General features: G+C 38.1%; 2 protein-coding genes across 2 annotated transcripts; both read left to right on the forward strand.

Annotated features, from left to right (window-relative positions):
- Nucleotides 1–2,159: 2,159 nt before the first annotated feature.
- LOC147365528 (olfactory receptor 1165-like) lies at nt 2,160–3,186 on the forward strand. Its single transcript, XM_086316182.1, has one exon. It carries the CDS (start codon nt 2,163–2,165, stop codon nt 3,105–3,107), a length of 945 nt encoding a protein of 314 aa, XP_086172308.1. The 5' UTR covers nt 2,160–2,162; the 3' UTR covers nt 3,108–3,186.
- A 16,823-nt stretch (nt 3,187–20,009) lies between these two features.
- On the forward strand, nt 20,010–26,998 carry LOC147365529 (olfactory receptor 5D13-like). Its single transcript, XM_086316734.1, has 2 exons — nt 20,010–20,929; nt 26,938–26,998. Exons 1-2 carry the CDS (start codon nt 20,010–20,012, stop codon nt 26,996–26,998), a joined length of 981 nt encoding a protein of 326 aa, XP_086172860.1.
- The last annotated feature ends 967 nt before the right edge of the window (nt 26,999–27,965 follow it).

Genomic DNA, 27,965 nt, shown 5'->3' on the forward strand with positions numbered 1-27,965 from the left:
GATCTTCCCGAACCGGGGATCGAACCCGGGTCTCCCGAATTCCAGGCAGACGCTTTAATCTCTGAGCCACCAGATGTGTTCAGTTCAGTTCGCTTCAGTTCAGTCACTCAGTCACTCAGTCACTCTTTGGGACCCCATGAATCTCAGCACGCCAGGCCTCCCTGTCCATCACCGACTTCCGGAGTTCACTCAGACTCACATCCATCGAGTCAGTGATGCCATCCAGCCATCTCATCCTCTGTCGTCCCCTTCTCCTCCTGCACCCAATCCCTCCCAGCATCAGAGTCTTATTCAATGAGTCAACTCTTTGCATGAGGTGGCCAAAGTACTGGAGTTTCAGCTTTAGCATCATTCCTTCCAAAGAATTCCCAGGGCTAATCTCCTTCAGAATGGACTGGTTGGATCTCCTTGCAGTCCAAGGGACTCTCAAGAGTCTTCTCCAACACCACAGTTCAAAAGCATAGCAATAAAGATGGGAGTGTATTTTGAAGAATATGTTCATTTTGCCCTGGTTACATTTTTCACAACCTTAACCTTGGATGGAAAGGAAACCATAGAGATACAGAAAAGGACAGGGGAAAATGGACAAAACAAAGCTTATGCCTTGATGACTTGAGACATTAATGGAAATGCGCAGCTAAGAAGGAAACATTAGAAAAGAATTAAGTAAGAAAAAGATTTCCTCTGTGTACGCATTTTTTCTACTTCTTAGTCACTATTTGCACCATTTCAGACTTCATAAAATTATAGGTGGTGCTACATTGTAGAATATTTTGAGGTTATATATTTCAAATTCAAAGTAAACATGAAAAACAGCATTAGAAAACAAGAGAAGAAACTAAATTTGGTGGGAGCCATTTATTACACATGAAATTTAAGTCTTAAATGTTTTAGAAAATAATTAGTTGGACTTCCCTGATAGCTCAGTTGGTAAAGAATCTGCCTGCAATGCATGGAGACCCCAGTTCATTTCTGGGACGGGAAGATCTGCTGGAGAAGTGATAGGCTATGAACTCCAGTATTTCTGGTCTTCCCTTGTGAGTCAGCTGGTAAAGAATCTACCTGTAATGTGGGAGACCTGGGTTCAATCCCTGGGTTGAGAAGATCCCTTAGAGAAGGGAATGGCTACCCACTCCAGTATTCTAAACTAAATTTACTGGGGGGCAATTATTACATGTGAAATTAAAGTCTTAAACATTTTAGAAAATAATTCACTAATTTAAGTTATATTTTATACATAATTGTGCAGTAAAAACAAATTCTTAGAATTATATTCTAAAGGTAAGATTTCAGAGAGCTTAAGTTGTCAGAGACATATTAATAATGACTGAGGTTAAATTTGAAGGCAAGTTGACCTGACTAAAGAGTATAGATTGTTAACAAGACATCATTCATATTCTCTAGGAGATACAATATGGGACCTTTTACCAAGGGTTGGCTAGTTGGTGAAATCATTAAGGGAAAGTAAACCTGAGGCTTCTCTGATGAGGTGGGTGCTGAAACTCTCAGCTGTGTGACTTGCGACTCCATGGACTGTAGCCCGCCAGGCTCCTCCGTCCATCAGATTTCACCAGCAAGGATACTGGAGTGGGTTGCCAGTTCTTTACCCTGGGGATATTCCTGACCCAGGGATTGAACTCATGTCCCTTGCATCTCCTGCTCGATCAGGAGTATTCTTTACCACCGCACTACCTGGGAAGCCTCTCTCTGATCGGAGAGCACTAAGGAAAAGTGAGAGAAAAACAGAGGACATCCTGAGCAGTTAGAATGGCCTGAACAAACATAAGAATTTGCAAGTGCAATCAACAAGTTCAATTAAATGAAGCTAAAGAAAGGAATTATCCATGTGGAGAAAAAGGAGACAAAGCTGAGAAGGTTGAGAAAATTCAAACAAGAACATTTTCTGAGTCACAGTGACACTCAGTTCTTCCCAGTCCATCCTCTCCTTACCCCTCCATCAGAAGCTGACTTGCATGCTCCACACCTGTAGACACACGGTATACTGTTTGAGCTTCAACCGTGTCTTATTCGCATTCCTGGGAAATCCCAGACTTCACCACTGCAGACCAGTCCCCTGTCCAGGATGGGAAAAAATACCCTCTATTTCTGTCATGTCTGGTTGCTTAGGGTGAACTCTCTGGTTTTCCCTGGCAGGAACCATAATGATGGATGAGAGAAATCTGAGTGCTGGAATCACCTTCGTCCTCTTGGGCTTCTCAGAATACCCGCAGCTCCAGGTGCCCCTCTTCTTGGTTTTCTTGGCTGTCTATACTGTCTCTGTGGTGGGGAACCTGGGTATGATTGTGATCATCAGAATCAATCCCAAACTTCACACCCCCATGTACTTCTTTCTCAGACATCTCTCCTTTCTTGATTTTTGTTACTCTTCTGTAACCACACCCAAACTCTTAGAGATCTTGGTTGTGGACACAAGGACTATCTCCTACGTGGGTTGCATGATGCAATTCTTCTTTGGTTGCACACTTGTGATTACGGAGATGTTCATGTTAGCAGTGATGGCCTATGACCAATTTGCGGCTGTTTGTAACCCCCTTCTCTACAAGGTTGCTATGTCTCCTAAGCTCTGCAGCCTCCTGTTCGCTGGAACCTACACATGGGGTGGAATGTGTTCCTTGACAATCACACGTTCTCTTTTAGAGCTGTCCTTCTGCAATTCTAACATCATACACCACTTTGGCTGTGAGTATTCTGCCATTGTCTCTGCCTCTTGCTCTGACTCTTACAGTCAGATGATATGTTTTATCATTTCTACTCTCAATGAGATGTGTAGTTTCATGATTATCCTCGCCTCCTATATTTTCTTAATTGTCACAATCATCAAGCTGCCTTCAGCTGGTGGACTCCGAAAAGCCTTCTCCACCTGTGCCTCCCACCTGACTGCCATCACCATTTTCCATGGGGTCATCCTTCTTCTCTACTGTGTACCCAACTCCAGAAGCTCATGGCTGTTCATCAAATTCGCCACTGTGCTTTACACAGTAGTGATCCCTATGCTAAACCCCTTTATCTACAGCCTTAGAAATGATGATGTGAAGGAGACCATCAGAAGATTAGTCAACACCAAAATGTTTTCTCACCCAATGTAATTTTGAGTGAGAAGAGAGATAGAGGAAAGCACTTTCTTTTTTTTATTTTTATTTTTTAATATAAATTTGTTTATTTTAATTGGAGGTTAATTACTTTACAATATTGTATTGGTTTTGCCATACATCAACATAAATCCACCACAGGTATACACATGTTCCCCATCCTGAATCCCCCTCCCTCCTACCTCCCCGTAACATTCCTCTGGGTCATTTCAGTGCACCAGCCCCAAACATCCAGAGTCATGCATGGAACCTAGACTGGAGATTCATTTCATATATGACATTATATATGTTTCCATGCCATTCCCCCCAAGCATCCCACCCTGTCCCTCTCGCAGAATTCAAAAGACTGTTCTATGTGCTTTATACAGTCTGTTGATGGTTATTATCAGATCAGATCAGTCGCTCAGTCATGTCCAACTCTTTGCGACCCCATGAATCGCAGCACGCCAGGCCTCCCTGTCCATCACCAACTCCCAGAGTTCACTGAGACTCATGTCCATTGAGTCAGTGATGCCATCCAGCCATCTCATCCTCTGTCGTCCACTTCTCCTCCTGCCCTCAGTCCCTCTCAGCATCAGAGTCTTTTCCAATGAGTCAACTCTTCACATGAGGTGGCCAAAGTACTGGAGTTTCAGCTTTAGCATCATTCCTTCCAAAGAAATCCCAAGGTTGATCTCCTTCAGAATGGACTGGTTGGATCTCCTTGCAGTCCAAGGGACTCTCAAGAGTCTTCTCCAATGCCACAGTTCAAAAGCATCAATTCTTCGGTGCCCAGCCTTCTTCACAGTCCAACTCTCACATCCATACATGACCACAGGAAAAATCATAGCCTTGACTAGACAAACCTTTGTTGGCAAAGTAATGTCTCTGCTTTTAAATATGCTATCTAGGTTGGTCTTAATTTTCCTTCCAAGGAGTAAGCGTCTTTTAATTTCATGGCTGCAGTCACCATCTGTAGTGATTTTGGAGCCCAGAAAAATAAAGTTTGACACTGTTTCCACTGTTTCTCCATCCATTTCCCATGAAGTGATGGGACCAGATGCCATGATCTTCATTTTCTGAATGTTGAGCTTTAAGCCAACTTTTTCACTCTCCACTTTCACTTTCATCAAGAGGCTTTTTGTTCCTCTTCACTTTCTGCCATAAGGGTGGTGTCATCTGCATATCTGAGTTTATTGATATTTGTCCCAGCAATCTTGATTCCAGTCTGTGTTTCTTCCAGTCCAGCGTTTCTCATGATGTACTCTGCATAGAAGTTAAAAAAGCAGGGTGACAATATACAGCCTTGTCATACTCCTTTTCCTATTTGGAACCAGTCTGTTGTTCCATGTCCAGTTCTAACTGTTTCTTCCTGACCTGCATACAAATTTCTCAAGAGGCAGATCAGGTGGTCTGATATTCCCATCTCTTTCAGAATTTTCCACAGTTTATTGTGATCCACACAGTCAAAGGTTTTGGCATAGTCAATAAAGCAGAAATAGATGGTTTTCTGGAACTCTCTTTCTTTTTCCATGATCCAGCGGATGTTGGTAATTTGATCTCTGGTTCGTCTGCCTTTTCTAAACCAGCTTGAACATCAGGAAGTTCACGGTTCACATATTGCTGAAGCCTAGCTTGGAGAATTTTGAGCATTACTTTACTAGCGTGTGAGATGAGTGCAATTGTGCGGTAGTTTGAGCACTCTTTGGCATTGCCTTTCTTTGGGATTGGAATGAAAACTGACCTTTTCCAGTCCTGTGGCCACTGCTGTCTTTTCCAAATTTGCTGGCATATTGAGTGCAGCACTTTCACAGCATCATCTTTCAGGATTTGGAAGAGCTCAACTGGAATTGTATCACCTCCACTAGCTTTGTTCGTACTGATGCTTTCTAAGGCCCACTTGACTTCACATTCCAGGATGTCTGGCTCTAGGTCAGTGATCACACCATCGTGATTATCTGGGTCGTGAAGATCTTTTTTGTATAGTCCTTCTGTGTATTCTTGTCATCTCTTCTTAATCTCTTCTGCTTCTGTTAGGTCCATACCATTTCTGTCCTTTATCGAGCTCATCTTTGCATGACATGTTCCTTTGATATCTCTGATTTTCTTTAAGAGATCCCTAGTCTTTCCCATTCTGTTGTTTTCCTCTATTTGTTTGCATTGATTGCTGAAGAAGGCTTTCTTATCTCTTCTTGCTATTCTTTGGAACTCTGCATTCACATCCTTATATCTTTCCTTTTCTCCTTTGCTTTTCACTTCTCTTCTTTTCACAGCTATTTGTAAGGCATCCCCAGACAGCCATTTTGCTTTTTTGCATTTCTTTTCTATGGGAATGGTCTTGATCCCTGTCTCCTGTACAATGTCACGAACCTCATTCCATAGTTCATCAGGCACTCTATCTATGAGATTTAGGCCCTTTAATCTATTTTTCACTTCCACTGTATAATCATAAGGGATTTGATTTAGGTCATACCTGAATGGTCTAGTGGTTTTCCCTACTTTCTTCAATTTAAGTCTGAATTTGGCAATAATTCTTTCCTTCAAATGTGTGCTTATCTGCTGATTAGTGTCCTACTCTTTGCGACCCCTTCTCTGTCCATGGGGAATCTCCAGGCAAGAATACTGGACTGGGTTGCCTTGCCCTACTCCAGGGGATCATCCCAAGCCAGGAATGGAATTCACATATCCCGAAGAGCAATTTGGTACTTTACTGACTGAGACACAATGGGATACAATCTCTTATTTAAACTGCACTGTGATTTTAAAATATCACCTTCAGCTTAAAAGAAAAAATAAATAAAATTATGGTTATGTCTCACTTTCAGAGTGTTTTAGGCAAATAAATAGTGATTGTCTAATGCTGTCCATGGGCTTCCCTGTGGCTTAGATGGTAAAGAATCTGCCTGCAATGTGGGAGACCTGGGTTCTTTCCTTGGGTAGGGAAGATCCCCTAGAAGAGGGCATGACAACCCACTCCAGTATTCTTGCCTGGAAAATCCCCACGGGCAGAGGAGCCTGGTAGACTACAGTCTATGAGGTCATAAAGAGTCAGATAAGACTGAGCGGCTAAGCACAGCACAGCCAAAGGCTGTCCACATCCTAAAATCCTCAGAATTTGCAAATGATTTGTTCCATGTCTTCTTTCTTTCTTTATTTTCTCTTCCTTTCCTTTCTCTTTTTCTCACTCTCAAATTATGAAATGTGATAAATGGGTAGACAAGTAATTTTGTATAATCACCCTGTATGTTACTTTCTCCAAGAAATTAAAGACATTATCAGCTCTTTACAGCATTTCTGTAAGCACTTTTCTAGTAACTGTGCCTCTCTGATGCCTCCAGGAGCAAACTCCATTGCAGTGTTCAAAGATTTTTCTTCTAAACAGAGAATAGGTTATGAGAGTTAAAACTTAACTTTATCACTTTTGAAATTTGTATTATTAAAATTTTGGCATATATTCCCTTATGTCTGGCTTATTTGGCTCAGCATTTTGTTTCAAAAGAATTTTTAAGTGATTGTAACAGTAGTTACATTTTTGGTGTTGAAGAATGTTCCACAAAGTAAATACATTGATATGATAATATGTTTATTCATACTACTACTACAAATGGAATTTGGCTATTTCCTCTTCTTTATTGAAGTATTATCTATTTACAGTGTTATAATAATTTTAGATACACAACATAGTGATTCATTATGCTTTTAGATTATACACTATTAAAACTTAGTGGCTCAGTGGGTAAAGAACCTGCCTGCAATGCAGGTGATGCCAGAAATATGGGTTTGATTCCTGGGTGGGGAAGATCCCCTGGAGGAGGGCATGGCAACCCAATTCCATGGGCAGAGGAGCCTGCTGGGCTAGAGTCCATGGGGTCGCAAAGAGTTGGACACAACTGAAGTGACTGAGCACAGCACAGCACACAAAGAAAAATAGCTAGAACTTATGGCACTAGGCAGCAGTATCCTTGTAGCTTATCTATTTTATACAGAGTATTTTGTAGACTTTATACTCCTAAATTGCCCCTCCTCCTTTCCTCTATAAAGTCTGCAAATAACAATTGTTGGAGAGAATTACAGTAAAGAAAAACCTTGTGTATTGTGGGTGAGAATGTAAATTGGTAGAGCCAATTGCATACTGTATGGAAAACAGTATGGAGTTTTGCACACACACGCACACACACATACACACACACACACAAAAGCTAAAAATACAACTACTATATGAGCCACCAATTTCACTCCTGGTTATTTCACAATTTTTGTCTTTAATGGAAATGCTGCATGAACATTCTTACACAAGTATGTGCTGCATTGCACATGAGCACTCACTGTGTGAGGTATGCCCTATCTCTGAATGTTCTGGATCAAAGGGTGCTTGTTTCTGATCTTTTGCTAAGTGCCATCAAACAATTTTCCAAAATAGATGGATTTGTTTAAATTCCAACTATATTGTATGTGGGTTCTAATTATTGTCCATTCTTGCCAACATTTAATACTGTCATAGAAGACATTTTAATATTTTCAGGTTGGTGGGTGAGTAGGGGTACTTCGTTTTGGTGATGAATTTAATTCCACTTTATTAATGTGGTTGAATTCCTATAATTTAGTTATTAGTCATTTGACTTGTCTTCTTTGTGAAGGGCCTATTCTGGTTTTTTTTAACCTATTTTTCTATTAGGTTATTCATATTTTATTATGAAATATGTATTTCATTATGGATTGTAAATAAAAGTCCTTTGATGTGTGTATCATGAATATTTTCTCCTAGATTGTGGCTTGTCTATTCATTCTGTTGGTGATGTATTTAGAGACACACATTTCCTTATGTTAAATGAATTAATGAATCAATATTTAACAAATGGTTTCTTTACACAGTGAAGTGCTTCTAATGTCTTATTTAAGATCCACTTCTTACCTCCAAAACAATAAAGATATTTGTGTTTTATGTGCTAAATTATCACAAATTTCATACAGTATTGTATTTTATATTCTACTCCCTCTATTTTCAATTCTGGGTTTTATTTTGTCTTTTTACATTGATTTTTATTTTTTTATTTTTTTTCGATAACTTTGTATTTTATTTATTTTTTTAATTTTATTTTATTTTTAAACTTTACAATATTGTATTAGTTTTGCCAAATATCGAAATGAATCCGCCACAGGTATACCTGTGTTCCCCATCCTGAATCCTCCTTCCTCCTCCCTCCCCATACCCTCCCTCTGGGTTGTCCTAGTGCACGAGCCCCAAGCATCCAGTATCGTGCATCGAACCTGGACTGGCGACTCGTTTCATACATGATATTCTACATGTTTCAATGCCATTCTCCCAAATCTTCCCACCCTCTCCCTCTCCCACAGAGACCATAAAACTGATCTATACCTCAGTGTCTCTTTTGCTGTCACGTACACAGGGTTATTGTTACCATCTTTCTAAATTTCATATATATGTGTTAGTATACTGTATTGGTGTTTTTCTTTCTGGCTTACTTCACTCTGAATAATAGGTTCCAGTTTCATCCATCTCATTAGAATTGATTCAAATGTATTATTTTTAATGGCTGAGTAGTACTCCATTGTGTATATGTACCACTGCTTTCTTATCCATTCATCTGCTGATCGGCATCTAGGTTGCTTCCATGTCCTGGCTATTATAAACAGTGCTGTGATGAACATTGGGGTACACGTGTCTCTTTCCCTTCTGGTTTCTTCAGTGTGTATGCCCAGCAGTGGGATTGCTGGATCATAAGGCAGTTCTATTTCCAGTTTTGTAAGGAATCTCCACACTGTTCTCCATAGTGGCTGTACTAGTTTGCATTCCCACCAACAGTGTAAGAGGGTTTCCTTTTCTCCACACCCTCTCCAGCATTTATTGCTTGTAGACTTATGGATTGCAGCCATTCTGACTGGCATGAAATGGTACCTTATAGTGGTTTTGATTTGCATTTCTCTGATAATGAATGATGTTGAGCATCTTTTCATGTGTTTGTTAGCCATCTGTATGTCTTCTTTGGAGAAATGTCTATTTAGTTCTTTGGCCCATTTTTTGATTGAGTCATTTATTTTTCTGAAGTTGAGCTGTAGGAGTTGCTTGTATATTTTTGAGATTAGTTGTTTGTCAGTTGCTTCATTTGCTATTATTTTCTCCCATTCTGAAGGCTGCCTTTTCACCTTGCTAATAGTTTCCTTTGTTGTGCAGAAGCTTTTAAGTTTATTTAGGTCCCATTTGTTTATTTTTGCTTTTATTTCCAATATTCTTGGAGGTGAGTCATAGAGGATTTTTAAATTTATTTCAAACTGAGAGTAAATTTTGATGGGGCATGACTATAGGCTAATTTTATATTTTGACTTATTGGCATATATTTACCCCAGAAATACTTAGTGAAAAATTCACTCATTTTAACACTGCTCTGTGGTGCTAAAGTATTCATAAAGTAAATGTCAGTGTATCTATAGTTCTGTTTCTAGGCTTTCTGTATGCTTCTAGGTGTTTTATAATCAGAACTACCCTTAACTAATAGGCTTTGACATCAAGTTGAGCAACTCTTAAAAGGTTACTCTTTATCTTGCAGAGTGTTTAAGACATTCTTTACCTTTATCTTTTATTTTTTATTTATATTTATTTTATTTTTTAATTTTACAATATTGTATTGGTTTTACCCTATATCAACATGAATCCGCCACAGGTATACACGTGTTCCCCATCCTGAACCCTCTTCCCTCCTCCCTCCCCATACCATCCCTCTGGGTCATCCCAGTGCAACAGCCCCAAGCATCCAGTATCATGCATTGAACCTGGACTGGTGACTCATTTCATATATGATATTATACATGTTTCAATGCCACTCTCCCAAATAATCCCACCCTCTCCCTCTCCCACAGAATCCAAAAGACTGTTCTATACATCTGTATCTCTTTTGCTGTCTCGCATACAGGGTTGTCATTACTATCTTTCTAAATTCCATATATATGCGTTAATATACTGTATTGGTGTTTTTCTTTCTGGCTTACTTCACTCTGTATTATAGGCTCCAGTTTCATCCACCTCATTAGAACTGATTCAAATGTATTCTTTTTAATGGCTGAGCAATACTCCATTGTGTACATGTACCACAGCTTTCTTATCCATTCATCTGCTGATGGACATCTAGGTTGCTTTCATGTCCTGGCTATTGTAAACAGTGCTGCGATGAACATTGGGGTACACGTGTTTCTTTCAATTCTGGTTTCCTCAGTGTGTATGCCCAGCAGTGGGATTGCTGGATCATAAGGCAGTTCTATTTCTTAATTAAACTTAAAAGCTTCTGCACAACAAAGGAAACTATAAGCAAGGTGAAAAGACAGCCTTCAGAATGGGAGAAAATATTAGCAAATGAAGCAACTGACAAACAACTAATCTCAAAAATATACAAGCAACTCCTACAGCTCAATTCCAGAAAAATAAATGACCCAATCAAAAAATGGGCCAAAGAACTAAATAGACATTTCTCTAAAGAAGACATACAGATGGCTAACAAACACATGAAAAGATGCTCAACATCACTCATTATCAGAGAAATGCAAATCAAAACCACTATGAGGTACCATTTCACGCCAGTCAGAATGGCTGTGATCCAAAAGTCTACAAGCAATAAATGCTGGAGAGGGTGTGGAGAAAAGGGAACCCTCTTACACTGTTGGTGGGAATGCAAACTAGTACAGCCACTATGGAGAACAGTGTGGAGATTCCTTACAAAACTTGAAATAGAACTGCCTTATCTTTACCTTTTAAAACAACCTTTAGAATAATTCTTGTTTAGATTTAGTGTAGAAATACAGTCGAATTGGAGATCGATTTGCAGAAAATGATGTTTGCATCCTCAGATCTTCCAAATCATAAGCATGCTACATTATTATGTTTATTTAGATCTACTTCATGTTTTACAATATAAGATATATCATATTTTTATAAAGTTCTTACATATTTTTAAAATTAATCTCAATTTGTGATGATTTTTCATACTATTTCAAATGTCATTTGTAAAGTGTGTATCGTTTTTCAGCTAGGATTCAATGAATTTTGGAAACTCTGAAAATATCTCTTGATAATTTTATAATTTATTTGTAGATTATTTTGGATTTTCAACATGCATATCATACAATCGCTAATCAAACATTTTCTGGATATGTTGTTTTCAATGTTATTCCCTTTATTTTTTTCTTGTGTTTGGTTAACTAGCTGAAAACATTAGTACAATTTTGAATAAACAGTAAAAGTGTGTATCCTTGACTTCCTCATCTAACAAGGAAAGTATCAATACTTAACATTTCATGCTTAAAATGTTAAACAAAGTTATCTCATGTATTTTTTTATATGTGTCTGTTTGTTATATTTTGTTTTTTAGTGAGTGAATGTTGAATTTATCGAGCTAATTTTCCTCATTTTAGCTCCTTTAATATTTTGATGTGGTGAGTTGTATTTTTAAAAAATTTCTAATCAAAATATGTGTTTTTTCCTGAGAAAATTTCTGTAAGTATTATATATTTACCTTTTTCTTAGTTGATTGGTTTAATGTGTCAATATTTAATGCATAATTTAAAATTCTATGATCATTAGTAAGATTGTTCTATAATTTTCTTTTATTGTATTTTACTTGTTAGTTTTTGCCATCAAGATTATATTTGTCTCTCAAAACAAAAACGGTAAGAGAGTCTTCTTATTCAATTCAGTGAATATTAAGTAGAAATGAAAAACAGAGTGTGATAGGGAAATACACAAGGACAGTATTCATATCAAAAACACCTATAAGTTAATTGCTATTCAGTTCAGTTCATTCACTCAGTTGTGTTCAACTCGGCGACCCGATGGACTGCAGCACACCAGGCCTCCCTGTCCATCACCAACTCCTGGAGCCTACTCAAAGTCATGTCCATCACATCAGTGATGCCATCCAACCATCCCATCCTCTGTGGTCCCCTTCTCTTCCCACCCACAATCTGTCCCAGGATCACGGTCTTTTCCAATGAATCAGCTCTTTGCATCAGGTGGCCAAACTATTGGAGTTTCAGCTTTAACATCAGTCCTTCCAATGAGTATTCAAAACTGATTTCCTTTAGGATGGACTGGTTGAATCTCCTTGCACTCCAAGGGACGCACATGAGTCTTCTCCAGCACCACAGTTCAAAAGCATCAATTCTTTAGTGCTCAGCTTTCTTTATAGTTCAGATCTCACATCCATACATGACTACTGGAAAAACCATAGCTTTGACTAGACCAACCTTTGATGGCAAAGTAATGTCTCTGCTTTTTAATATACTATCTAGGTTGGTCATAACTTTTCTTCCAAGGAGTAAGTGTCTTAATTTTCTAGCTGCAGTCAACATTTGCAGTGACTTTTGAGGGCCCCCCCCGGCCAAAAAATAATAATAATAATAATCTGCCCCTGTTTCCACTGTTTAACCATCTATTTGCAATGAAGTGATGGGACCAGATGCCATGATCTTAGTTTTCTGAATGTTGAGCTTTAAGCCAACTTTCTCACTCTCTTCTTTCAATTTCATCAAGAGGCTCTTTAGTTCTTCTTTACTTTCTGCCATAAGGGTGGTGTCATCTGCATATCTGAGGTTATTGATATTTCTCCCGGCAATCTTGACTCCAGCTTGTGCTTCTTTCAGTCCAGTGTTTCTCATGATGTACTCTGCATATAAGTCAAATAAGCAGGGTGACAATATACAGCCTTGACGTGCTCCTTTTCCTATTTGGAACCAGTCTGTTATTCCATGTCCAGTTCTAACTGTTGCTTCCTGACCTGCATATAGATTTCTCAAAAGGCAGGTCAGGTGATCTTGTATTCCCATCTCTTTCAGAATTATCCACAGTTGTGGTGATCCACACAGTTAAAGGCTTTGGCATAGTCAATAAAGCAGAAATAGATGTTTTTCTGTAACAATCTTGATTTTTTGATGATCCAGCAGATGTTGGAAATTTAATCTCTGGTTCCTCTGCCTTTTATAAAACCAGTTTGAACATCTGGTAATTCACAGTTCACATATTGTTGAAGCCTGGCTTGGAGAATTTTGAGCATTACTTTACTAGCATGTGAGATGAGTGCAATTGTGCAGTAGTTTGAGCATTCTTTGGCATTGCCTTTCTTTGGGATTGGAATGATAACTGACCTTTTCCAGTCCTGTGGCCACTGCTGAGATTTCCAAATTTGCTGGCATATTGAGTGCAGCACTTTCATAGCATCATCCTTTGGGATTTGAAATAGTTCAACTGGAATTCCATCACCTTCACTAACTTTGTTCGTAGTGATGCTTCCTAAGTCTCACTTGACTTCACATTCCAGGATGTTTGGCTCTAGGTGAGTGATCATTCCATCGTGATTCTCTGAGTTGTGAAGATCTTTTTTGTATATTCTTCTGTGCCATATCTTCTTAGTATCTTCAGCTTCTGTTAGGTCCATACAATTTCTGTCCTTTTTTGAGCCTATCTTTGCATGAAATGTTCCCTTGGTACATCTAATTTTCTTGAAGACATCTCTAGTATTTTCCATTCTATTGTTTTTCTCTATTTCTTTACACTGATTAGTGAGGAAGGCTTTCTTATCTCTCCTTGCTATTCTTTGGAACTCTGCATTCAAATGGGTACATCTTTCTTTTTCTCCTTTGCCTTTTGCTTCTCTTCTTTTCATAGGTGTTTTTAAGGCCTCCTCAGACAGGCATTTTGCCTTTTTGCATTTCTTTTTCTTGGGGATGGTCTTGATCCCTGTCTCCTGTGCAGTGTCTTGGACCTCTGTCCATAGATCATCAGGCACTCTGTCTATCAGATCTAACCCCTTGAATTTATTTGTCACTTCCACTGTATAATCACAAGGGATTTGATTTAGATCATACCTGAATGGTCTAGTGGTTTTCCCTACTTTCTTCAATTTAAGTTTGAATTTCAAATTAAGGAGTTTATGATATGAGTCATAGTCAGCTCCCAGTCTTGTTTATGCTGTCTGTATAGAGCTTCTCCATCTTTGGCTACAAAGAATATAATTAATCTGATTTGGGTGTTTACCATCTGGTGATGTCCATGTGTAGAGTCTTCTCTTGTTTTGTTGGAAGAGGGTGTTTGCAATGACTAGTACGTTCTCTTGGCAAAACTCTATTAGCCTTTGTCCTTCTTTATTCTGTACTCCAAGGTCAATTACTGTACTCCAACCAATTACTGTACTCCAAGCAATTACTCCAGTAATGGCAATCACTGGTGTGCTTAGTCGCTCAGTTGTGTCTGAGTCTTTGTGACCCCAGAGACTGTAGCCCACCAGGATCCTTTGTCCATGGTATTCTCCAGGCAAGAATACTCAAGTGAGTTGCAATGCCCTCCTCCAGGGGATCTTCCTCACCCAGGGATTGGACCCATTTCTTCCACATTGCAGGCAGATTCTTTACTGTCTGAGCCACCAGGAAACCTATTAGGGGAGGAGACTCTAAAGCTACTGTGATTTTGTAGTATCTATTTATGTGCAGAAAATAGTGTTCAAACCCTGACTTCACATACCAATTTTCTGGAAATTGGATTTGTTGTGTCTTCCTTACTTCTTTGTGAAATGTGTATTTTGGATTGGCCAAAAAGTTTGTTTTGGTTTTTCTGTAACATATTTTGGAAAAACTGGAATGAACTTTAATGGCCATACATTTTATTCCCAACATTATTAGGAAATTGTAAGTTTGCATTCACTAATTAGTTGTTATTTAGTTAATAATAAGTTTAAAAATATTACTTACTACTCCCCAAAACTAGCCCTCAACCTGGACTCAACACGCTGACAGTCACAGATACTAAAAGCACAGTCTGGCAAATGTTGTAGCAAAATGATGCAAAGTGGGGAAACTGAGAGCTACTTATTATATTTACACTTTTTCACTTCAGAATTGATAGTATGTTGGCATAAAGCAGAGCTGGTTGTAGTATTGGAGATACAATAAAATGGGACTACTAATGTGAATGATAACATTTTAATACAAAAAATTTTTTAAAATAAATTATATATTTTTTAATTTAAACAATAAGTTGCAAAGATATTTCAGAGTTTTCAACACACCTCACTGTACATTGTTAGTAAGAATGCAAAATGTTGCAGCTGCTATGGAAAATGGTATAGAGGTTCTATGTTAAGTTGAAAATTGAATTGTACATGATCCAGAAATTCTGTTTATGGGTATTATCCTAAATATTTGAGGTCAAGCTTTCAAAAATATTTTAGCATTCCCACATTCACTGTAGAACCATTCACAATAGCTAAGGTGAGAAACAACTGAAATGTCACTTCCAACAGATAATTGGAAAAAAGAATGCGGTGCATATGTAAACAGTGGAATACAATCTGACCTTAAAAAAGATGGAAATTGTGTAATATGTGACTACATGGATGAAATTTGAGGACATTATGCTAAATGAAAATGTCAGTCATAGAAAGGCAAATACAGCAGGATTCCACCTATATGTATACCAAAATCATGGAGTGGAATGATAGTTACCAGAAGCTAGTGGAGAGGGAAGCAGGAATTTACAAATCATGGTCAAGAAGTTTCAATTTAGCAAGACACACACAGCTGTACTGTACAAAACTATATGTGTAGTCAACAGTACTGTACTGTACACTTAAAAATATCTTAAGAGGGTAGATCTCATATTTTGTTCTTACCACAGTAAAATAAAATTTAAGAAAGAATTAATGGTACAACATCTATTTCTGCTTTATTGACTATGCCAAGGCCTTTGACTGTGTGGATCACAATAAACTGTGGAAAATTCTTCAAGAATGGGAATACCAGACCACCTGACCTGCCTCTTGAGAAGCCTGTATGCAGGTCAGGAAGCAACAGTTAGAACTGGACATAGAACAACAGACTACCCAGGAAATAGGAACGGGAGTACATCAAGGCTGTATATTGTCACCTTGCTTATTTAACTTCTATGCAGAGTACATCATGAGAAACGCTGGGCTGGAGGAAGCACAAGAGATTGCTGGGAGAAATATCAATAACCTCAGATATGCAGGTGACACCATCCTTATGGCAGAAAGTGAAGAAGAACTAAAGAGCCTTTTGATGAAAGTGAAAGAGGAGAGTGAAAAAGTTGGCTTAAAGCTCAACATTCAGAAAACTAAGATCATGGCATCTGGTTCCATCACCTCATGGCAAATAGATGGGGAAACAGTGGAAACAGTTTCTGACTTTAATTTTCTGCACTCCAAAATCACTGCAGATGGTGATTGCAGCCATGAAATTAAAAGACGCTTACTCCTTCGAAGGAAAGATAATGACCAACCTAGACAAAGTTTGGTTTTCCCAGTAGTCATGTATAGATGTGAGAGTTGGACGAAAGAATTGATGCTTTTGAACTGTGGTGCTGGAGAAGACTCTTGAGAGTCCCTTGGACTGCAAGGAGATCCAACCAGTCCATCCTAAAGGAGATCAGTCCTGGGTGTTCATTGGAAGGACTGATGTTGAAGCTGAAATTCCAATACTTTGGCCACCTGATGCGAATAGCTGACTCACTGGAAAAGACCCTGATGCTGGGAAAGATTGAGAGCAGGAGGAGAAGGGGACAACAAAGGATGAGATGGTTGGATGGCATCACCGACTCTATGGACACGGGTTTGGGTAGTCTCTGGGAGTTGGTGAAGGACAGGGAGGCCTGGTGTACTGCAGTCCATGGGGTCACAAAGAGTCGGACACAACTAAGCAACTGAACTGAATTGAACTGATGATGACTAAAATTTAAATTTTATTGGATTCCATCCGGATTGTTTTTTCCCACTAATACACTCTTTTCTTTCTGAGATGTAATCCGGGGTACCATATTGGATTAGTTTTCACATCTACTCAGTATCCTCTGGTCTGAAACAGTGTTTCACTCTTTTCTTTTTTTCTTGACCTTGATAATTCTAAGGAATATTGGTGAGGTATCCTGAAGAATATTCCGGATATGGGTTTACCTAATGATTCTCTCACATTAAGCCGGGATTGTAGATTTTTGGTATAGTTTTATCACAGAAGTGAAGCTTTTCTCATGATATCATATCAGGGGTGAGTGATATCCACATTACATCACTGGAGAAGATCACTTTTTTCTTTTGCTTAAGGCAGAGCTGGCCAAGTTTCTCTACTCTAAACTTGAATGCTGGATTTGAAATGCAGTTAATAACAATTATTTCTATATTTTTCCCATATTTCAAAGCCTACATTTCATGTTTATTTGATGAATACCTATTATTTCAAAAGTTCAATATCAAAAAAGTAGTTAATGGGATAGATGTGGTGGTGTAATTATCTTTAATGATTTAGAAGAAAATGCACACACTAAAATGACACAAGAGACAGTGTTTCACCTAGTTAAATGGTTTGTGGTCCACTGAGTAATATTCCAATTACAATTCTGTGTATTTCATATACTCATGGTCATGGGGGGAAATATAAGACCCAGGGTTTGCCAGAGTTTAGACTATAAATTCAGCCTTTACATTTGTCTTTGTATTTTTTGATATTTCTAATGTCCCTAGAAATAAAATGCCATTTTACTGGCATGCTCATTGAAATATACTACCATTTTTGCAAGCCTAAATTCTTTTAATATTTTAAAGAATGTTTCAATGCTGAGAAGAAATATACCTGAGATTCATTAATCCTAAAAAGAAATTCTCAGTAAATTAATCAAGAACATCTGGTTTCAGGTCAGTTCATGTTTCTTTCTGTATCTTTCAAATTAAGTGGAAAAGATGGAGCTACAGCTCATATAGATTACTCCACAAACTATAGATGATCCCTTTCTATGATCAGAAACATTTTAGTCTGCACTAATATGGCATGAAATGATTTTGACAATTAAGATTTGTATTACTGAAACTGGCAGCAGTGAGCAATAGGGAAATTGCAAAAATACATAGAATTCTGTAATTCATAAACTTAGTTCCAACTTGAGTACAAACCTACCATTAATCCACTGATTTTCTCCAAAATCATTTGAAATTGCTAAGGTTGAAAACCAAATCAAATTTTCAATCTCTTTTGTTATTGATGTGAGTATCTCATCAGTAATCGAAAACAGTGGTTCCAGTCTTCCTAATATACCAGGGTGTTGCTAATATTTTCAAATGTTGAAGGAAAGCTGTGTATTAAAATAGTCTGAATAATAATGGATATTTACAATGTATCTGCCCAGTCCCTCTTGGTACTGGAAAAAATATACTGATGACATATTATTTATGTCTCTGGTTGTTTGCAGTGGATATCAAGTAGGCCTTCATGGAGCTGAGTCTGTAGTCTGACACTTGATCTGGACAAAACTAAGATGAAGCAGACCATCCATCTAATTTTACTAAAGTTTTATATCTGTATCTTGGGGCCATTCATATTAAGGCATGGCAGCTCTTGCTTCCCATCTTCTCCAAGTTTGCCTCATCATAACAGAGGTTTACTCATCAGTAGAGAAAATTTGTAATTTTCACTGAATCTTGAATGCATTTTGTATAAAATCATTGTTGGTAAATATAATAATTAATTATATATAATTATATATAATTTATAAATATAAATTATATCCTTTTGTTTCTCATAAAATTATTTATACTTTATATTATATATTTATTTATATATTGGTGGCTGAGACAGTGAAGAATCTGTCTGCACTAAACCTGGGTTTGATCTCTCAGTTGGGAAGATCCTCTGGAGAAGGGAATGGCAATACACTCCAGTATTCTTACCTGGAGAATCACATGGACAGAGAAAGCCAGTGGGCTACAGCTCATGGTTTTTCAGAGTCAGACACGAGAAAGCAACTAACACTCACTCATAATTTTAGATATATATCAAAAAGGTTTAGCTGCTAAGTCATACTGGAGTGGGTTGCCATCTCCTCCAGGGGATCTTCCCGACCTAGGGATTGAACTCAGGTCTCCAGCATTGCAGGTGGTCTCCTGCATTGCAGGTGGATTATTTGCTGACTCAGGCATCAGGGAGGCCCATAGCAATACTGGGGTGGGTTGCCAGTTTCTTTCCAGGGAATCTTCCCCACCCAGGAATAGAACCTGTGTCTCCTACATTGAAAGTGGATTCTTTACCATTAAGCTACTGTGGAAGCCTTATACATTAAAATAGATGATCTAAAATCACATTTACAAATAATTAATATAAGTTAATTAGATTCAATTAATGAATGAATCAATGTTAAGCAAAATGTCAATATAAAACCCCACAAATTATCCCAGGAGGCAGTATAACCTCAATGGTGGTTTTGATGGAAGGTACAAGATTATTTCTAAATAAAATTCTATAATTAATTTAAGCACAAGATGGAAGGCATAAACTAGTTACAACTTAAGAATTATGCCAATTCACAAACTTTATGGGTGCTTAATTCTTTAATATGACTAGAATATTAAAAAGTTATACTAAGATTTATATGGCACCTTTTACACATCAGTTGATCTCCTTGATCCTTGGTGTAACTGTTAGAACCATAACGCAGTACTCTGCTTCTTTTTGGCATCTCAAAATTTTGTGATTTACAATTTCTCTTGTGTTTCAAATTTATATTTTAGTTGTATATTAAAAATACTAACCAAGGGCTAAATTTTAAATGATAGGATGAACAGTCTGTATTTTAGTGGTTCTCATAATTTATCATGCATCAGAAATCACCTGGAGGGCTGGATCAATCACATTGTGGGCTCCATTCCAGAGTTTTTGATTCAGGACGTTGTAGACAGGGCTTGAGAATTTGTATCCCCAACACATTCTTGGGTGTCCCTCAAGCTGCTGGTGGCTTGAGGACCATACCTGGAGAATATATACCAACTCCACAGAGACATAGGAAGCTTCTGCCTTCTCTGTTTCTCTTTTCTATTAATTTGTATTTTTCAGGAATAATGTTTGGTCCTTTGTTCAACAGGAATCATGCTGCTATCAGAAGGAAACCAGAGCATCATACTCACACTTATTCTCCTGGGTTTTTCAGAATATCCAGAACTCCAGGTCCCACTTTTCCTTGTTTTCTTGTCTATCTACACAATCACTGTGATGGGGAATTTAGGCATGATCATAATCATCAAGGTCAATTCAAAACTCCACACGATCATGTACTTTTTCCTTAGTCACTTGTCCTTTGTCGATTTCTGTTTTTCTACTGTAGTTACACCCAAACTGTTGGAGAATTTGATTGTGGAGTACAGAACCATCTCTTTCTCTGGTTGCATTGCACAATTTTGTTTTGCTTGCCTGTTTGGTGTAGCAGAAACATTCATGTTAGCAGCAATGGCCTATGACCGCTTTGTGGCAGTCTGCAACCCCTTGCTCTATACCACTGTGATGTCTCCGAAGTGTTGTGCTCTGTTGGTGGCTGGCTCTTACTCATGGGGTGTAGTGTGCTCCGTGACACTCACATATTTTCTTCTTGCATTATCCTATTGCAAGTCTAGCACCATAAATAATTTTATCTGTGACCACTCTGTAATTGTTTCTGTCTCCTGCTCAGATCCCTATATCACTCAGATGTTATGTTCTATTATTGCCATATTCAATGAGGCAAGCAGCCTGGTGATTATTCTGATGTCCTATATATTCATTTTTATCACTGTTATGGGGATGTCTTCTGCAAGTGGGCTCTGGAAAACCTTCTCCACCTGTGCTTCCCACCTGACAGCCATCAGCATCTTCCATGGACCCATCCTTTTTCTTTTTTGCATTCCTAACCCCAAAACTCCTTGGCTCACAGTTAAAGTGACTTCTGTGTTTCACACAGTAATGATTCCTATGTTGAACCCTTTGATATACAGCTTGAGGAATAAAGAAGTAAAAAATACATTCACAAGATTAGTTTCACAAAACTGCTTTGACACTATGCATATTTTTAAATTCATTATTTTATTTCTGAAAAAATAAATGATATCCTATGCTACAGATTGTTCAGTTCTTGTGGTGCAATTGATAATTCAAATCTTTTGATAAATATGCTTTAGGTTAATATATCTATGGTAGGATAACAGTTTATTGATGATTATTGATTTTTGCATACATCAATGTTTAGTAAAATAGTTGTAAACCATATGTAAACCAAAATTTTAAAAAATGACTGCTTTTTGTAGTATTTATAAATCATTTTTGAGTGAATTCAAATGTTAAAAGTTTATGGTTATATAATGAAATAAACTTTTTTTCTGCCTTGGCCTGTTGGCATGTACATCATAAGAAAAATGATTAAGGGAGGAGGAGCCAAGATGGCAGAGGAGTAGGACAGGGAGAACACTTTCTCTCCCACAAATTCATCAAAAGAGCATTTAAACATTGAGTAAATTCCACAAAACAACTTCTGAATGCCGGCAGAGGACATCAGGCACCCAGAAAAGCAATCCAACTCTTAGAAAGGAGGTAGGAAAAAATATAAAAGACAAAAAAAGAGACAAAAGAGGGAGGGACAGAGTTCCCTCCCGGGAAGGGAGTCTTAAAAAGAGAGAAGTTTCCAAACACCAGGAAACCTTCTCACTGCCGAATCTGTGCCAAGCTTTAGAAGCACAGAGGGCAACACAACAGGAAGAAAAAATAAATAAACAATTAAAACTCGAAGATTGCGAGTCCTACGGTAACTCCCCCAGCGGAGAAGCAGCGCAGACGCCTGCACGCGCCATTAGCAAGCGGGGGCTGGGCAGGGAGGCACAGCGCGGGCTGCATCGCTTAGAGTAAGAATCTGGCCTGAATACCCTGACCACTATCTGAGCGAAATAATTTGGGCTAGCAAACCAGACTGTGGGATATCTACCACGCGAAAAGCCAGCCCTAACCTAAGACCGCCAGGCCCGTGCACGGAACAAAGAATTAAACAGAGATAGCCGGCTGCAGACCTTCCCCCTCCGGTGACAGGCAGCCAGAGCCGGAAGGGGGCAATCGCAGCCCCAGAGAGACATTATCTATAAAACTGTAAGCAGGCTTCTTTGCTAACTAAAACTTTTTGGGGGTCTGGACGGTTAATATCTGCCTGAGAAGGTGCGCCGGTTTTACACCCAGATAACTGAGTGGCGGGGAGGCAATAAGTCGCAGCATTGGCGATCACCAAACACCTCATCACTTGAGCTGCTCGGACCTGGGAAGAGCACAAAACTCAGGCCCAACTGAGTCTGCGCCTCTGAGGACTATCCGAGTGCCTGAACCTGAGCGGCTTGGACCTGGGAGGTACACGCAACCCAGGCCCAGCCTCAGATTGTTCCCGGCAGAACAACCTAGAGCCCGAGCAGTGTGGGCAGGGAGGCTACACGTGCCGTGAGCGGGGGCAGACCCAGTGTGGCTGAGGCACTGAGAGCGCACGCCAGTGTTATTTGTTTGCAGCATCCCTCCCTCCCTCCCCACAGCGCGACTGAACAAAGAGAAGAAATACAGCTCCACCCATCAGAACACCGACACAAGCTTCCCTAACCAGGAAACCTTGACAAGCCACCTGCACAAACCCACACACAGCGAGGAAAAGCAACAATAAAGAGAACTCCACAAACTGCCAGAATACAGAAAGGACACCCCAAACTCAGCAATTTAAACAAGATGAAGAGACAGAGGAATAACCAGCAGATAAATGAACAGGATAAATGCCCACCAAGCCAAACAAAAGAGGAAGAGATAGGGAATCTACCTGATAAAGAATTCCGAATAATGATAGTGAAATTGATCCAAAATCCTGAAATTAAAATGGAATCACAGATAAATAGCTTGGAGACAAGGATTGAGAAGATGCAAGAAAGGTTTAACAAGGACCTAGAAGAAATAAAAAAAGAGTCAATATATTGAATAATGCAATAAATGAAATTAAAAACACTCTGGAGGCAACAAATAGTAGAATAACAGAGGCAGAAGACAGGATTAGTGAATTAGAAGATAGAATGGTAGAAATAAATGAATCAGAGAGAATAAAAGAAAAACGAATTAAAAGAAATGAGGACAATCTCAGAGACCCCCAGGACAATATTAAACACTACAACATTCGAATCATAGGGGTTCCAGAAGAAGAAGACAAAAAGAAAGACCATGAGAAAATACTTGAGGAGATAATAGTTGAAAACTTCCCTAAACTGGGGAAGGAAATAATCACCCAAGTCCAAGAAACCCAGAGAATCCCAAACAGGATAAACTCAAGGCGAAACACCCCAAGACACATATTAATCAAATTAACAAAGACCAAACACAAAGAACAAATATTAAAAGCAGCAAGGGAAAAACAACAAATAACACACAAGGGAATTCCCATAAGGATAACAGCTGATCTTTCAATAGAAACTCTTCAAGCCAGGAGGGAATGGCAAGACATACTTAAAATGATGAAAGAAAATAACCTACAGCCCAGATTATTGTACCCAGCAAGGATTTCATTCAAGTATGAAGGAGAAATCAAAAGCTTCTCAGACAAGCAAAAGCTGAGAGAATTCTGCACCACCAAACCAGCTCTCCAACAAATACTAAAGGATATTCTCTAGACAGGAAACACAAAAATGGTGTATAAATTCGAACCCCAAACAATAAAGTAAATGGCAACGGGATCATACTTATCAGTAATTACCTTAAACGTAAATGGGTTGAATGCCCCAACCAAAAGACAAAGACTGGCTGAATGGATACAAAAACAAGACCCCTACATATGTTGTCTACAGGAGACCCACCTCAAAACAGGGGACACATACAGACTGAAAGTGAAGGGCTGGAAAAAGATTTTCCATGCAAATAGGGACCAAAAGAAAGAAGGATAGCAATACTAATATCAGATAAAATAGACTTTAAAACAAAGGCTGTGAAAAGAGACAAAGAAGGTCACTACATAATGATCAAAGGATCAATCCAAGAAGAAGATATAACAATTATAAATATATATATGCACCCAACACAGGAGCACTGCAGTATGTAAGACAAATGCTAACAAGTATGAAAGGAGAAATTAACAATAACACAATAATAGTGGGAGACTTTAATACCCCACTCACACCTATGGATAGATCAACTAAACAGAAAATTAACAAGGAAACACAAACTTTAAATGATACAATAGACCAGTTAGACCTAATTGATATCTATAGGACATTCCATCCCAAAACAACGAATTTCACCTTTTTCTCAAGCGCACATGGAACCTTCTCCAGGATAGATCACATCCTGGGCCATAAAGCTAGCCTTGGTAAATTCAAAAAAATAGAAATCATTCCAAGCATCTTTTCTGACCACAATGCAGTAAGATTAGATCTCAATTACAGGAGAAAAACTATTAAAAATTCCAACATATGGAGGATGAACAACATTCTGCTGAATAACCAACAAATCACAGAAGAAATCAAAAAAGAAATCAAAATTTGCATAGAAACGAATGAAAATGAAAACACAACAACCCAAAACCTGTGGGACACAGTAAAAGCAGTCCTAAGGGGAAAGTTCATAGCAATACAGGTACACCTCAAGAAACAAGAAAAAAGTCAAATAAATAACCTAACTCTACACCTAAAGCAACTAGAAAAGGAAGAAATGAAGAACCCCAGGGTTAGTAGAAGGAAAGAAATCTTAAAAATTAGAGCAGAAATAAATGCAAAAGAAACAAAAGAGACCATAGCAAAAATCAACAAAGCCAAAAGCTGGTTCTTTGAAAGGATAAATAAAATTGATAAACCATTAGCCAGACTCATCAAGAAACAAAGGGAGAAAAATCAAATCAATAAAATTAGAAACGAAAATGGAGAGATCACAACAGACAACACAGAAATACAAAGGATCATAAGAGACTATTATCAACAATTATATGCCAATAAAATGGACAACGAGGAAGAAATGGACAAATTCTTAGAAAAGTACAACTTTCCAAAACTCGACCAGGAAGAAAGAGAAAACCTTAACAGACCCATCACAAGCACGGAAATTGAAACTGTAATCAAAAATCTTCCAGCAAACAAAAGCCCAGGTCCAGACGGCTTCACAGCTGAATTCTACCAAAAATTTAGAGAAGAGCTAACACCTATCCTGCTCAAACTTTTCCAGAAAATTGCAGAGGAAGGTAAACTTCCAAACTCATTCTATGAGGCCACCATCACCCTAATGCCAAAACCTGACAAAGATCCCACAAAAAAAGAAAACTACAGGCCAATATCACTGATGAATATAGATGCAAAAATCCTAAACAAAATTCTAGCAATCAGAATCCAACAACACATTAAAAAGATCATACACCATGACCAAGTGGGCTTTATCCCAGGGATGCAAGGATTCTTCAATATCCGCAAATCAATCAATGTAATACACCACATTAACAAATTGAAAAACAAAAACCATATGATTATCTCAATAGATGCAGAGAAAGCCTTTGACAAAATTCAACACCCATTTATGATGAAAACTCTCCAGAAAGCAGGAATAGAAGGAACATACCTCAACATAATAAAAGCTATATATGACAAACCCACAGCAAACATTATCCTCAATGGTGAAAAATTGAAAGCATTTCCTCTAAAGTCAGGAACAAGGCAAGGGTGCCCACCTTCACCATTACTATTCAACATAGTTTTGGAAGTTTTGGCCACAGCAATCAGAGCAGAAAAAGAAATAAAAGGAATCCAAATTGGAAAAGAAGAAGTAAAACTCTCACTATTTGCAGATGACATGATCCTCTACATAGAAAACCCTAAAGACTCCACCAGAAAATTACTAGAACTAATCAATGACTATAGTAAAGTTGCAGGATATAAAATCAACTCACAGAAATCCCTTGCATTCCTATACACTAATAATGAGAAAACAGAAAGAGAATTTAAGGAAACAATTCCATTCACCATTCCAACGGAAAGAATAAAATACTTTGGGATATATCTACCTAAAGAAACTAAAGACCTATATATAGAAAACTATAAAACACTGGTGAAAGAAATCAAAGAGGACACTAATAGATGGAGAAATATACCATGTTCATGGATTGGAAGAATCAATATAGTGAAAATGAGTATACTACCCAAAGCAATTTATAGATTCAATGCAATCCCTATCAAGCTACCAACAGTATTCTTCACAGAGCTAGAAAAAATAATTTCACAATTTGTATGGAAATACAAAAAACCTCGAATAGCCAAAGCGATCTTGAGAAAGAAGAATGGAACTGGAGGAATCAACCTACCTGACTTCAGGCTCTACTACAAAGCCACAGTTATCAAGACAGTATGGTACTGGCACAAAGACAGAAATATAGATCAATGGAATAAAATAGAAAGCCCAGAGATAAATCCACGCACATATGGACACCTTATCTTTGACAAAGGAGGCAAGAATATACAATGGATTAAAGACAATCTCTTTAACAAGTGGTGCTGGGAAATCTGGTCAACCACTTGTAAAAGAATGAAACTAGACCAGTTTCTAACACCGTACACAAAAATAAACTCAAAATGGATTAAAGATCTAAACGTAAGACCAGAAACTATAAAACTCCTAGAGGAGAACATAGGCAAAACACTCTCTGACATACATCACAGCAGGATCCTCTATGACCCACCTCCCAGAATATTGGAAATAAAAGCAAAAATAAACAAATGGGACCTAATTAACCTTAAAAGCTTCTGCTCATCAAAGGAAACTATTAGCAAGGTGAAAAGACAGCCTTCAGAATGGGGGAAAATAATAGCAAATGAAGCAACTGACAAACAACTAATCTCAAAAATATACAAGCAACTCCTATAACTCAACTCCAGAAAAATAAACGACCCAATCAAAAAATGGGCCAAAGAACTAAATAGACATTTCTCCAAAGAAGACATACAGATGGCTAACAAACACATGAAAAGATGCTCAACATCACTCATTATCAGAGAAATGCAAATCAAAACCACTATGAGGTACCATTTCACACCAGTCAGAATGGCTGCAATCCAAAAGTCTACAAATAATAAATGCTGGAGAGGGTGTCGAGAAAAGGGAACCCTCTTACACTTTTGGTGGGAATGCAAACTAGTACAGCCACTATGGAGAACAGTGTGGAGATTCTTTAAAAAACTGGAAATAGAACTGCCTTATGATTCAGCAATCCCACTGCTGGACATACACACTGAGGAAACCAGAAGGGAAAGAGACACGTGTACCCCAATGTTCATCGAAGCACTGTTTATAATAGCCAGGACATGGAAGCAACCTAGATGTCCATCAGCAGATGAATGGATAAGAAAGCTGTGGTACATATACACAATGGAGTATTACTCAGCCATTAAAAAGAATACATTTGAATCAATTCTAATGAGGTGGATGAAACTGGAGCCTATTATACAGAGTGAAGTAAGCCAGAAGGAAAAACATAAATACAGTATACTAACGCATATATATGGAATTTAGAAAGATGGTAACAATAACCCGGTGTATGAGACAGCAAAAGAGACACTGATGCATAGAACAGTCTTATGGACTCTGTGGGAGACAGAGAGGGTGGGAAGATTTGGGAGAATGACATTGAAACATGTAAAATATCATGTAAGAAATGAGTTGCCAGTCCAGGTTTGATACACGATACTGGATGCTTGGGGCTAGTGCACTGGGACGGCCCAGAGGGATGGTATTGGGAGGGAGGAGGGAGGAGGGTTCAGGATGGGGAACACATGTATACCTGTGGCGGATTCATTTTGATATTTGGCAAAACTAATACAATTATGTAAAGTTTAAAAATAAAATAAAATTTAAAAAAAAGTATAAAAAAAAAGAAATAGAAGGAATTATGTATATACATATGATAAATGGTGTTCTAAATACTGCTTTTTACCTTAACAAAAAGGATATGTACAATATGATTATGATTTGGTTTGCTGAAAAATATGCTTAATCCATGCTGTATGTAATTGCATTTTATTCATTTCTATAACTCCTTGG

Source organism: Bos grunniens, chromosome 9, assembly GCF_055505025.1.
Source record: "Bos grunniens cultivar Pamir isolate PY7600 chromosome 9, Bosgru_T2T1.0, whole genome shotgun sequence".
NCBI classification, from domain to species: Eukaryota; Metazoa; Chordata; class Mammalia; order Artiodactyla; family Bovidae; genus Bos; species Bos grunniens.

Bases quoted from the DNA above. Each gene is read 5' to 3' on its own strand.
- LOC147365528 (XM_086316182.1), top strand. From the start codon at position 2,163: ATGATGGATGAGAGAAATCTGAGTGCTGGAATCACCTTCGTCCTCTTG.
- LOC147365529 (XM_086316734.1), top strand. From the start codon at position 20,010: ATGCTGCTATCAGAAGGAAACCAGAGCATCATACTCACACTTATTCTC. The intron at 20,930-26,937 runs TTCACAAAACTG...TGCAAATCAAAA, and splicing joins AATACATTCACAAGATTAGT to CCACTATGAGGTACCATTTC.